General features: G+C 30.6%; 1 protein-coding gene across 1 annotated transcript in view; it reads right to left on the minus strand.

The window, feature by feature from the left end:
- Positions 1 to 14,885, minus strand: part of LOC144250990 (kelch-like protein 1) — a 381,896-nt gene that overhangs the window by 97,536 nt on the left and 269,475 nt on the right. The window contains exon 7 of the mRNA XM_077794135.1: positions 2,424 to 2,648. Coding sequence (XP_077650261.1) covers positions 2,424 to 2,648 — 225 coding nt within the window. The remainder of the gene's footprint in view (positions 1 to 2,423; positions 2,649 to 14,885) is intronic.

Raw genomic sequence — 14,885 nt, forward strand, 5'->3', positions numbered from 1 at the left:
ATGTTGAAGTTGTTGTGACTCAGATGATTATAAAAGAATATGAATGTTTATAGAGCAAGCACTCTTCCACAGGAGAGGACACAGAACACACAGATGTGTGTTTTGGATTCCTCTCAGTCTGGTTGCAACTGACTGGAACTTGGATTACTATCTAATCAAAGGCAGTTTTGTATATACTGGGATTTGTAAGCCATTGACACATTTTGAGATGAGAACTGTGCTTAGAAATATGCTCTGTGTTATGATTTTATTACTAACTAATCAGTTTAGATCTTCAGAGTAGGGCAGGATACTATTTAAAAAATGGCAGGGGTTGTGGCTCAGCAGTAGAGTGCTCGCCTCATATGTACGAGGCCCTGGGTTCGATCCTCAACACCACATAAAAATAAATAAATAAAATAAATGTATAATTTTTTTTTAAAAGTGTCAAGAATTAACAACCAGTAACAAGTAAAACAGAGAAAACCATCGACATGAAAGAGAGTGGTAACATGATCCAGGTAACGGAAATGAAATGGAAACAACAGCAAAACAGAAGAAAGGCTTAGACATGAAAATATTGGACTACTAGAGTTTTAAATGGGTCTCTAAAACCTGTGGGAAACACTGCATTACACTTCAGCTGTCTATGGTACTTGCTTCATAGTTTTCTGTGTAGCCTCACAGAAAACTATGCATCTTTTCACTGGGTTCTTAATTCGACACATTACCAGAGTCTGTTCAAGAGAATCATCTTTGCCATCCTGTGAAGCATTGAGGTCTCAAGAGTCAGCAGTCTGTGTGATAGGATTTGAAGCAAACCCTAATCCTACATACTTTTACATCTGAAACTATACCACTGAAAGTATATTCTGGTCAAAATGATTGAATAGGTTTTGTTGGCATGCAATTAGTTTTTATCCTATATTAATAGAAAGAAATTGAATGATGGAAACAAAAAGGGGGAAGAAGATATTTCATTCTAATGCTTCCAATCCTGAGTACTTATTCTCTATATTTCTCTAACACAGAAACATAAGTAGTTAGTTAGCTGGCTACTAAAAACAACATATATAGTTTTTTTTAATCCCAAATCTTTCAATTTATAATTATACTTAGAGAAAAGTGTGTCCTAGAAGATGCTTTTTTATATCATGATTATTAGCTGGGGAAAATAATTTGGGATTGATGCTCTTATCCATATTACAAATTAGTTGGTCCCATTGAGATTTAAATAATTAATAGACTTTTATATAAAATAGAAGTCTAGAACTTTGAAAATATTCTCAGACATTTAATAATATTCCTAGATTTTACTTATGAGCATACTAAAGAAACTTAGATGAACCAGCTTAATATGAACTAAAATGATTCTTTAGTTCACAGGTATTTTTGATCTATCTATGTACATGTATATATTTAATTTTGCTTAGATTCAAAAGAGAATAGATACAAATTGGAAGTAAATTGTTGAACACTTCAGTACAGAATATTATTTATAGTTGCTTTTGAAATGCTCTGCAATTTTTTCCTCTGAATATTTCAGTCTGTTTATTTACAATTAAACCCTGACATCTCCTTAATATGTATATTCTAAACATACAAAAAAAACATTCAGTAATTTACCTGGCATATTTCAAGTCTTTGAAAATAGTAATTTGCACTTCTCCTTACAAGCACCATGATACAAAGTACAAATTCAGCAAGCATTAGTGTTTAATAAATTTCTCTTTTTTCTAATTGCATAGAACTTTATAATTTACAAAGTGATTTCATAATCTTTATTAATTGTTATTACTTAATAAACTTTTATTGGTGGCATATAAGTAACTGAGACTGACTTTGAGTGCTGGCCCCCATACATGCATATATAAGTTGGTAAATTAAAGATTCATGCATGGATTTTCTGAATCTAAATATAGTTCTCTTTACTCTACAAATTACTCCATAGTAGAGACCAGATGAATCCTATCATACTGATTCATTGTGCCAGCTGTTATGTCACTGTTTCTTTATACCTATATTCCCCTTTTCCTCACAAATTTTTCAAGGTGGAATCCATTAATAGTACAATCAGGTAAAATTGGTTATCTATCACTATGGGAGAGGCCATCTTAAGCTTTCCTCAATTTGCAATAACTATTTCTTCTTCTGGACTGCACTAACTTTGCCTTTATACGATTCCTCACTATATTTTTTATATCAAATATATTAAAGTCAGATTGCAAAAGCCTTAGTGACAGTCTGAGGTCTAGATGTCTTTGGTGAATTCAACATCTCTCTCAATAGTTTAGTGCACATTTATCAAAACAGGAAAATGTCAAGAATTTAGAAGAAAAATATGCTTCAAATAAGCCTATAATTTTCATAAATGTAAAAATGATTTATATCATTACCATATCAATAACATGTTTGCAATAGTAATATCAATAAAGAGCTCTTACCTAGACCATGTCTATGTGTTGACATTGGCGGTAAGACAGTCCAGGTCTTGGTTTTGGGATTGTAACATTCAACAGTGTTCAGTGTCTTTAAGCCATCTCGACCTCCAATTACAAAGAGTTTGTCATCAAAAACAGCCACACCAAACTGCAACCTCCTGCAGTTCATCATCCTTGCCTGGATCCACAAATTTGTTCTGAGGTCATATTTCTCTATGGTTGTAGCTCCTGATAAAACATAAAATAAAATAATCAAGAATTGCTACTAATCCAATATAAAGCCTGCCCCCAAGATAGTGTACATAGTAGGATGTGAAAAAACTGTTGTCACATTCATCTTACTTAAAGAAAAGAACAGCAGAAAAACAAAGAAAGTAATAATTCAACAATTTTATTTTCTTGTCAGACACTAATGATCAAAATAGTCACAAATGTTCAATTTCTTTGAATTATGTAATGCTCTCAGGTTAAAATATTGATTCAATAGAAACATTGTTAGGCATAACAGTTTTGTCAGTAGATTTTAAAACCTCTCACTGTTTACCATTGTAAGATATTTAATCAACTATTTACTATGTTTTTTAACCTGTTTTTAAAATTGATCTGCAAAATACCTTAATAAAATTTAGTGACATAAAATGTTCTTCTATCCTTACCAACATGTTATAATCTCAAAGTAAAACGTCTTTATCTAAAAGATTTTTATACATAAATTTGTGAATTTGATAAATGATTAATAAAACAAAAATTAAAGTAGTAAGCTAAATTGCTGGTGAGACTTGTTTCAATGTGTTTAGTTATTCAATTCCCATTGAAAATGTTTGCCAAGAATGAGTTTACAAGTATTTACATGAAATGATACAGCTATTAATCATAATAGTGCTTCAGTATTTGGTCTTACTGTGCAGACACACATTCACCAATACTTCTTCATTTTTTTTTTTTGAAGATTAAATACCCTCACAAAAAATATCCATATTTTTGTGTACTTTTACTTCAAACACTGAAGATCTGTTTCACTTGTAATACAAGGTTGCAAACCTAGGGAAAACATTCCTTTGGGGACTCATTTATATTTTAGAACCTAACAAGCAATGGACAAAACAAATATAAACATCTTGGAAACAGAAGTTCTGCTAATTGAAGTAAAACTTACAATTTATGCTCCATTTCTATTCAAACCTATCATAGCTATAATAGTACAGATACTGGATTAGATGCATTTAATCTGCTTTCTGATGTAACTAAAAATAGAAGTTAATTTCCATAAACAACTACATTTGAAGCATTATGAGGCAATTATTATCTTTAGAATAGTAATAAATTATAATGTTCATAAATTATATTATAGTATTTATTATCATTTACATAGTATTTTAAACAAATGTGTTTATTTAATATATTTAATATATTTATTCTATTTTATAGAGAATATTTTATTCCACTGTGTATAAATCAAAACTCCAAGGTGAATTACATTTGTTGAATATTTCAAGGCCATCTGAATTTTCAAAGTTCAACAGTATTCCTATTTTATGAATGCCTAATTAAAAATAAAGAAGTAATATACAAGAGCCTGCCTATTGCAGTTATTGAGAATGGTGCAAAAGAAAGAATATAACCTAATTTTAATACATCCAGCTTCATTAAACTCGTATTATTTGGGTGTGAATGAACAAGGAAGCATGTGAACACCTGATAGCTCTCTGAATTTCCAAAGCATTGCTTAAAATCTCTATAGAGAATTTGAGATGCAGTTATATATCTCAGTAGAAACAGTTGTGAGTGGGTGAAGTTAATGGTTCCTGAATAACCAAAGGAATTGTTCTTCATAAGGGAAAATTGAGCACTTGTTGTGGATGTCAAAGCCTTATCCAAGTAAGATAAATATGTCTTAACATTTCAATACATGACAGGGGATTTTACTAACTTCAGTTTTCAAAAGTTGCTACAGCGAAAATAGCAGCTTATTCCTGCCTTCATGTTTCAAATTAGAATCTGTACTAATTCCATATGATTGCTGTAAAAACAAAAATCTCAAACTTAGTGGTATAAATAACACAAATTTATCATTTTATGGTTCTGGAGGCCAGAATCTGAAACACAGTAAAATTAAGTGTTGGCAGCACTCTGTTCTTTCAGAAGTCTCTGGGAAAAACTGCTTTCTTGTCTTTTGGATGTTTATATTCCTATTGCTATGCTTAAAGCCAGCAACACTGTGTTTTTCTGACACTGACCATTGTGATTACACTGAACTCACCCTAACTTGATTTGACAGCTTAATGCAGATAAATATAATATGTTTATGCTAATGTCCCTGATTAGCAATCAATTTTTCTTTCATAAATTTAATCCTCATTTGCTATATAATCTAACATATTCACAGATTCCAGAGATTAGAATATAGACATTTGGGGGAAGCCATTCCTGATTTTCCTGGAAATAAAGGCCTATTTTCATTACTCTCTTCAATTATGCTTAGTTACCAAAAGTTCAATAATAATAGTGATAATGAATCATTTCTATTTTTAGAGCAGATTGTACTAATCAATGTAATTAATCATAATCTTATTCAGTCACCGTGTATTTTACGTATTTTATTTGTCTTTTAACAATGACAAAGAAGCATATGTTTCTTTTTCTGATAAAATCATTAGTAATAATATTTTTAAAAATGATCTCAACAATCTACTTAATTATCTGTTTATATAAAGTTACTAACTTTATTATTTATTTATTATTCTTATTTTTACTTTATTATTTTGTAAGTTGTTATTTTTCTTTATTTGTAAGGGTAAATATATTCCCTTCATTATTTCCAGAAGAATTTTAGCCTTTGTTGTTTCTTAAGGACAACTACTGTGATAGATTAAAACAACAGTATGAATAAGAGTGGGCCATTATTTTGATAAGCAATTCCTTTAGAAAACATGCAAGATTTATTTTAGGACATAGTTACTTTGGTGTTCATTATTAATGAAACTTTTCACAATTTTCAAAAATAAAAAATAAAATAAAATGTGTGTCCAATGAAGTGCTGACAATTTCTCTAAACTGGAGAATACTCACATTATCTAAAGGTAAAAATTGTCCTTGTTTTATTCCCATTAGAAATTTTGGATTAGTATTGCCAATTGGTCCAACTAATTAAGAAGAGGCAGAAATCTAGATTTTTGTAACTTGAAATCTCCAAATAATGAAGGTATGTAACTAATTTATAATAACATTTAAGCCCATTAAAACATAAACATATCATGACTAGTCTTAGATGACTATTATTAGGAGCCATTAAATTTTAAATTCTAGACTAGCTTGTTAAATCATTTTGAAGCCTACATTGTCTCTTAGAATGGAATTTTGCTATCATTCTGTGAGTTATCACTTTGTATAGTAATAAAATTATTTTGTATAATGTTTATTATAATGGAATGACCTATAAAGCAACTGGTATGGCATTCTAACAATGTAATATTTTTTAATTGTAAGGGGAAACTCAGTCTCAGTATGTAAAGAACATGAAATAAAACTAGATATATATTTTTGAGACTTTATTGGTAAGACTACACATATGTGTAATTTTAAATATTGCATAATTCATTTATTATCAATATGTGCCTGTTAATGGTTAGTATGGTTAATATTTTAGAATTTATAGTAATCTAAAATTTTGTACTTTTTTGGTTGTGTGACTTAGAATAAATGATCCTAAAATGACCATTTTCTGTAAAAAGTAGTCATAATACCAATAAAAATTATGAGATATATATTGCTTGGAATTAATTTTTTACATTTTTTTTACATATTATGATAGGTATATTACCTGGGTGGCCCTCATTATATAACCCCTTAAATATGAAATTGTTTCTCCAGTTAGTTTTAAAAGATAAATTCAGAAAATTTTGGAGTTTGAACAGGACTCAACTTGATATTGGCAGGTTTGAAGATGAAAGGAGGTGAGAGCAATCCCTACCTAAACCCCAGCAAGAAAATACCACCTTAATTCAATCACAAGGAAAGAATTATGTCAACAATCTGAATGAGCTCCATAGTACAGTCTAGTGAACCTTGATTCTTGAGGTCTTGAGCAGAGCATCCAAACCTGCCATCCCAGACTTCTAAGCACAGAAATTTGAACAAATACATGGCACCTGCTTCAAGCAATTATATGTGTAGTAAATTACTGCACCATGAAGGAAGAAATGTTAGTTCATTTTAATTTGCATTCCCATAATCTGTAAATTATTTGTTTTCCAAGATCAATAACAAACTAGATGGTATTAGATACAAAACAAATACATGAAAAAGTAAACAGATGGTTCTTAAAATATAAAACAGGGGAAAAGTGCTCAAGATGCGATCAAAGCACAATTCTGAGTTTCTTTAGAGACAAATATAAATATTTGGGGGACAAGAATGATAGGAATTAATGCTTGCACATTCTACTTTGGAATTATAGATGGCAGGACTTTTGCCATTATATATAATTCAAATAGTTAGCAACTTCATTTATCTTGAATACAGTGCAGAATTAATTGATAATTTTTTTTTGAATTGACAAAATAGTTATCACAAAAAGGTCCTATAAAGAAGATAAAGTCCTTTTATTCAACACACCAGAAAGGCCCTCAGGTCTTCTCACAAAGCTTTTTTACTATAATTTTAATGCAATATTAATAAACTCAGCTACCTGACTTGGAAGCCTTTTTACAAACCCATAAATTAGGATGATCTGGGGCAGCTGAAAGCAGCAATAGTTGACACTAAGTGAGTAACCAGGGGGGAAATGCATTAAATTAACACAGAACAATCATTTATGACTACTCTATGGAAAAAAAAAACTGAACTATGAAATGTCTAAAGAGCTTTTTAGTTCAACACTGATGTTGGTCTTTATACTATCAAATTGGTAAGAAAAGGTTAAATTATGTGAGATGTATTCTTTCTAAGCAGAAAATACTGAGAGGAATTTTTGAAAAAAAAATGAAACCAAAGATAATACATAAAACATAAGACTTAAAACTTTAAAGAGAATATGATTACAATCAATTACTTATGTCTTGAATTTTTCATCGGATAAGCAGTTCATTGACTTTTACATATCCATGTAGTTGTGAAAAGTATGGTTATGGAATGACATTTATTATACTAATATAAAAGGTATCATTGTAAGGAAAATAGTTTTTAAGCAGTGATAGAAATTTTATTTTCTATAAGAGTTATAGACCACACACACACACACACACACAAATTTATCATTAAGTTTAACATATAATTTTGGAGAAGGTATATAAATTTTGAAAATCCAGCATTATGCTTAAACTAAATTCATTAAACTCAGAAAATACAAAAAGAATTCCTACCTTGTGGACCATAGCCAAGGGATAGAAAAATATAGGGAAAATGTTGTGTTATTTGTATGTAATAATCTACCTCAATAACTAAAAATTTAAAATTATTGCCTTTAAAATGATGTATGGAAGTTGGCAAATCAGAAAGGCAGAAATCAAATCAATATGATTTCTTTATAAAAATTAAAGTCACCTAGTTTGTGAATAGGAGAATCTATTCAACATAGCAACACTAAGAGTAAATTAAGTGAAAATAAAATCAGCAAGTTAAGTGACTGTACTAGATGGTTTAAAACACTACTGAGAGATGTCAGTTGAATGAATGGTAAAAACTATACTGATTTTCAGTGAGATGACTTTTTGTGGATATTATTACTATATTATATAGTCATAATTAATGGAAAATGATGCTTTACAAGATATTTATAAAGTTGTATAGGCATTACTGTGAAAATTCAAATGTAAAACATTAGGAAATATTTTTAAGGTGCTATTTTGTTGTATTTATTATATCAAGTATATTCGCCCTTTTAGACTAACATCGCTAGTGAGAAATACGAATCAGATAATGAAAACGGATGACTAAGAAAAAACTGTCAACATAAATTCATGAATTTTAAGTATTTCCAGCATAAATTATTTTTTCCATTTTTTTAAAATTTATATATGATAGTGGAATGCATTATAATGCATAAATAACATAAATAACATAAAGAGCACAAATTTTTCATATCTCTGTATACAAAATATATTCACACCAATTTGTGTCTTCATACATGTACTTTGGATAATAATATCCATCACATTCCACCATCATTTCTAACCCCCTGCCCCTTCCTTACCCCTCCAAAACCTCTGCCCTATCTAGAGTTCCTCTATCTCTCCCATGCTCTCCTTCCTTACCGCACTATGAATCAGCCTCCTTATATCAGATAAAACTTTTGGCATTTGGTTTTTGGGATTGGCTACCTTCACTTAGCATTACCTTCTCCAACTCCATCCATTTACCAGCAAATGCTATGACTTTATTTTCTTTTATTGCTGAGTAATATTCCATTGTGTATATATGCCACATTTTTTTTTATCCACTTAATACTGAAGGGCATTTAGTTTGGTTCCACTATTTAGCTATTGTGAATTGTGCTGCTATAAACATTGATGTGGCTGTGTCCCTGTAGTATGCAGGGTATAGATCAATGATAGCTGGGTCAAATGGTGGTTCTATTTCCAATTTTCCAAGGGATATCCGCACTGTTTTCCATATTGGCAACACCAATTTGCAAAAATTTTTAAAGACAGGTAAACTCTGATACAGTGTAGCAGCACTGAAGAGAAAAATACCTTACCTGACATTTAAAACTATTGCATAACTGTAGAGATTTTTTTAAAAGTTACTTATGGAATAAAGTGGTTATATTAATGAATCTGCAAAGAAAGCCAGAAATAATCAGACATGGGTATTTTAAATATAATAAAAGTGGCTGTATGCATTCATGGAAATATTTATTATGTAAAAATATATTAAGATAAATCATTATCCTTTTGAGAAAAGCAAACTTTGAGTCCTGCCTTACTACTTATTCCAGAATGCATTTTAAGTGAACCTATGATGCAGGAACAGCTAAATGACCACAGAACCCAATTAGTCTTTGGTTTTCCTCTCAGGGCTTCATATATATTAATTAAGAAAGGAGAGCCTAAGTGACCTTCAAGAGTCATAGCCGCAATCATTAAAACATAAAACAAAACAAAACAAAAAGTTGGGTGTTCCTGAAGATAAAAAAGTAGGCAATCAAATTTCACTTCTTATTGGACCTGTGATTAAAGGTCTATCAGAAAAAAAATCACAAAACTCAGAAGTTATAAATTATTTATTAATAAATATATGACTACTATCTACCTACATATAAAATATATTAAAATTACACAAATAGTGAAGCAAACAAAAAACCCTGAGAATATATGCAACAAAATAAATGTAAATGGAGATATAAATATTGTGTAAGTCAAGGAAAATGAAAATATTAAAATAGAAAAATGCCAGAGACATTAGCAGGCATTTTGTAGGAATTCATTCATTATGAAAAATATCAGAAAATTTACTTAACTTTCCTATCATTAAAAAGTTGAATTAGATTTCCAACTGATTTCAAAAATATAAAATTTGTATGTTCACATCAAAACCAGCATGTCAACATTAAGTCAATACAAACATTTTTAGGAGGTGTGTGGGTATGTGTGTGTATGTGTATTTAAATATGCAGTAAATTCAGGAACTGGAGTAAATTGAATTTTTAATGTGTATCCTATTTTAAGCATTTTAGCAAGTTCTATAGTTGAACGTCTAATTCATTGTTTTTAAAAGCAGCCTCTGGTGTTGCTAATGACATTATAGGATAGAGACTTCAAAAAGGAAAGCCAAAATTTAAACTTATTAACTGTATGATTTCTATTCATCTACTTTTTTATAGCACAGAGTTTCCATTTAAAATAACTTTACAATAAATGAACACCCACATTAAAATATTATTATGAGTATATGTGTATTTTTCCTCTTGGTAAATGCTCATTAAAATCATATTGTTTCACATTTCCACATTAAATATTTGTTTTCATAATTCATACCATTTGCAAAAAATGAACCAAGCCCTGGCTATCCATAAATTATTCATTATTATGAAAATGCCCTATATCCCCATAAATACCTTCTGTAAGATAATGACTACAATTATTCTAACCTTTGTTGAAAGTCTGGACACTGATGAATGGAAGGAAAAGAAAGCTTTCATGACAATTGGGTTCCAGTATTGTTGCTGTATGGCAAAAAATACAAGTCTTACAGAAATGCAGTACCAGAATATGAAGTTCATTAATCTCCACCTAAGTTATAAACCTTTGGAAAATACATTTTTTTTCCTTTTTCAAAAATGAGAATGCACCTTCACAGAGATGTATTAATTGAAGAATCTTTGTGATTCACTGAGTTTGTTCATTTTAGAATGAAGGATTACATTAATAATGCCACATTAGGTAATAGGATAGTGACTTCTACTATCTCTAAATCTTTTACTTCCTATTCTCTGAGAGTCTATGTCACAGAGGTAATTTACATAGCTCTAGGGAGTCTCCTGTGCCAGAGAATAGGCACACATTGAAAGATTAAAATCAGGTATTCGTGAAACATATGCAAAAACACACTCAGACTTATTCCCTTGTGGCTCTATAAAAGGAGTGTTGGTGTGGAGAAAAGAAGTATTTATTATCATTTATAGTACATTTACAGGGAGATTGACCACAAATATATTTTACATTTACAGGGAGATTGACCACAAATATATTGAGATTTATTTATTTAATATATTGAGAATATACAATAATGGTGGGCATTTCATCATAACATGAATAATTTCACATTTGATCTGTATTTCTTGAAAGACCTATATAATGCATAATGGTGTGGTCCAAATCCTCTATTAAGGAGAAAATAAAGTTTCCATTAGATTAAATTCAGAATAATTTTAACTATAATTTTAACTTTGAGCTATCCTCAGAAAAGCTACTTGAAATGGTTACAGGTTAGTCACTAAAATTTGTCTTTTTCTAGTAAAGATAAGGCTGCCAAATAAAGGCAACTTCACTGACAGTTGATTCACTATCCACCTAACAGTCTCCTTTCACAACTGGATAAGGAACATGACTTCAGGGAACAGAAAGTCCCTTGTCTACAGACTCCCTAGAAGGATACAAACAAGAATTTAACTTAACACATGAGCTTCTTTCCTAATTCCAAACATTGTTAAGGAAACTGATAGCATGTTTTTTTCTTCCCTTGGGACACATGGGGAAGCATGATTCTCCAATAAAATATCCCATTGCAACAATAGTAAGTGGATATCTATTTCAGAAGACAGTTCTTTGTATGTGAAAAAGCTAACTGGTCTTTGGCTAACAAGATGTTTTTCAGGGTTTTGAGTTGCTTCTTCAGCTTTCTGCAAACTGGTGACCTTGAACTGGCAATCTCCAATGATATAGTTCAAGTTCAAAGAAAGAGTGCTGAAGTGGAACCAAAGTGACTGAATGGGGTTACTGAGACAGGAATCAAGTAGGGAGATACTTAAAGGGCAAAGATGAAAAAAAAAAAAAAAGGTTTCTTTTTTATATTGCTTTTCTTCAGAAAATGTCATACAGCACTTTAAAGTTATTTCAACTGCCTAATTGCAAATGCTCAGATTTCTTGGCACAGAATTGTAAGTGAATTATTTCCCTAAAGCCATATGATGATTATTAGTAAAATGCTTTAAAAATTAACTGATTTTGGAATTACAGAAGTGAAAACTTGTGCTTTAAAAATTAAGGCAGCGGAATACAACAAACACTAGTATGGCAATATGTATAAACGTGGCTGTATAACCAATGTGATCCTGCAATCTGTACACGTGGGAAATATAATAATTAATACCTCATTTGAATCAAATGTATGATATATGATATGTCAAGATCATTGTAATGTTTTGAGCAACCAATACAAAGATTAAAAAAATAAAAATTCTAGATAATATATATTTACCAGTTCAAGTCACAGAAGTAAAAATCAGGTGAAGATGGTTAATTTCACCTAGATATTTCAATTCCCATTTTTGCCCTTTCAACAAAAAAGTGGATAATTATACAAAAAAGGCAAATTCAGTATAAAAAGATCTGATCAAGTCTTTTGAATGGAAAGAAAATATATCAGAAATTTTTTTTCATGAAGTTAAGAAATTTTTTATTTTAAAATATGTGAAAATTCAAGGCATGGCTTGAATATAAAAATACCATTATCCTCATAAAATAATTGAATGATCCTAAGAAATTACGTTTTTATTTTATAGTTAATATTTAATACATTAATATTTTTCTTTATCTTCTTCCCATCATGTTCTTTTATTAACTGCAAGAAGAACATTTGCTTTTACTTCACATGCAATATTTGGTGCTGATCAGACACCAATCTGGTTGTTTATCAAAATTAATAATTAACCTTTGTTTATAACCAGGCAATCAACAAGAAGGCAATGCAAAAATGTAATAAGGGATGCTTCTAATTCTCCTTTACCCATCTACTCAGCTGATGACTGTCTACAGGAGCAGTCACCACTACTGTGCCATCAGCATACCTGGCATTACTTTCATCAGGCTCCATCCAGGGTTCAAGGTTATCATGCATAGAGTAAAACAGAACAATGTAATAATGCAATTTTCTTAATTTCTCTATTTCATTCTCAAAAGTATGCCATTTTGAATAATTCTCAGCTTTTAACCTTCTTTATTCTTTGAAATTAAATAGTCTGTCAGAATGGCTTTCTTCTCACCTGCTATCCTCTATGTAGAAAAGTGCACTGTGGCTGTTTTGTGTCCACGAAACAGCAGGTCCTCTCAGAATCTTGATTCCCCTTCAGCCAAATCAAAGGACACCTGCTTCTTTATAAGTCTGTGCCTATTAGTAGGACCTTGCAGTGACTGTTAGACCTATAACCTGACATTCCAGTCCTCTTTTTTGTTGTTATCAAGTAGCAAATTTTAATATTTTCCCAAACACAGTCAGTATTGGTTCTTATATCCATGAATTTCATTTACTACTGATTAATAAAAGAACACCAGTTACCCAATAACAGGGTTTATATCTGAGTCACTAATTTACTGTATTTACTTTGAATTCAAATATAGCTACTAGCTCTCCAGTCTACAAATCACCACTTCAGAGAAACACATCATAATTAGTAATTCATCATGTCACCTCTTTCTAAGTGTATAGGTGATTTTTATTGATGTCATGAACAAGTTTTCTGTTTCCTTTTGGTTTTCTGGAAATAAACCCACTGTAATATTTCACACACACACACACACACACACACACACACACACACACAGAGAGAGAGAGAGAGAGAGAGAGAGAGAGAGAGAGAATTGAAAAAGAATTGGCATTCAATGAAGATGTAAGTGCAGTATAAAAAGTAAAAAGACTAATACTGGAAATGAAACTACACTGGAACTACAGTTTTCAAAACCCAGATAGTTGAGAGTTGTTGCTGTTGGAGATATAACCTCATCTTTCATAGAACTACTAGGCTTCTTGTGTCAGGGCCATGCAGTATGAATTTGCTCTCAATACCTAAAAAAAAAAAAAAAGAAAAAAAAAAGAAAAAGAAAAACAAAAACAAAAGACTGATTTTAGGTAGATAAGCAATATCAGAGGTGGCCTCTAGTGTGGCATTGTAAACATACTCAGAAACTTCCCACTCCTGGTGCTGATAAAGTAGGTATGGGTCAAATGGATTTGACATTTGTTTCACAGGTTTCCTATAAATTGGGGAAGAAGTTTATTTTCTTTAATGGGAGTTCTAAAGCTTGTTTAGGTAAAAGGCTCCATAGCAAAAATCATAGGCTTTGTGGGTCACCTTATAGGTTTCTTTGTTGAATCCCATGACCATGAAAAGACTGAAAGAAAAGAGGAAATAAGCAATATTCAATAAAACTTTATGGTTTCTGAAGTTTGAATTTCAATAAATTTAAATTTCATCATGAAATTTTATTTTTTTTATTTTTTAACTATTAAAATGTAAAATTTATAGTGCACAAACCATACAAAATATATGGGAGACTAGATTTGGCCTGCAGGCCAGTTTGACAACCTCTGCCTTTAAAGTACCATAAAATATAAATGCTAGAAAAAAATGAAAATGATAACAAATATTGTCTGATCAAATAAATGGAAGAACTGTTTATTGTGTTTTAGAAGGAGGAATTTCCAGATAGCAATTGGCAATATCCAATTTAATTTATTGGTGGCCTTTCTCAACCAGCACACATGAAATAGCAGCAGTGCTCACTTCTGTAAGTTCCATGACTTTTCTTTCTTAATATTGCTCCATACCTAATAATCACATGAAGTATTTTATAGTTACTTGTTTATAGTTTCCTAAATATAACTTAAGCTAAAGCAAGCCAGAGTTTTTCATCAACAATAACAAAGTTTGTTCATCAACATTAAGAAGAGTAACTGGAAATTTGCAGGGGCTCAAATATTTGTAGGACTATTAGATAATCAGAAAAGAGTCAGCATTTAATCTGGAAACAT

The sequence above is a fragment of the Urocitellus parryii genome, chromosome Y (genome assembly GCF_045843805.1).
Source record: "Urocitellus parryii isolate mUroPar1 chromosome Y, mUroPar1.hap1, whole genome shotgun sequence".
NCBI classification, from domain to species: domain Eukaryota; kingdom Metazoa; phylum Chordata; class Mammalia; order Rodentia; family Sciuridae; genus Urocitellus; species Urocitellus parryii.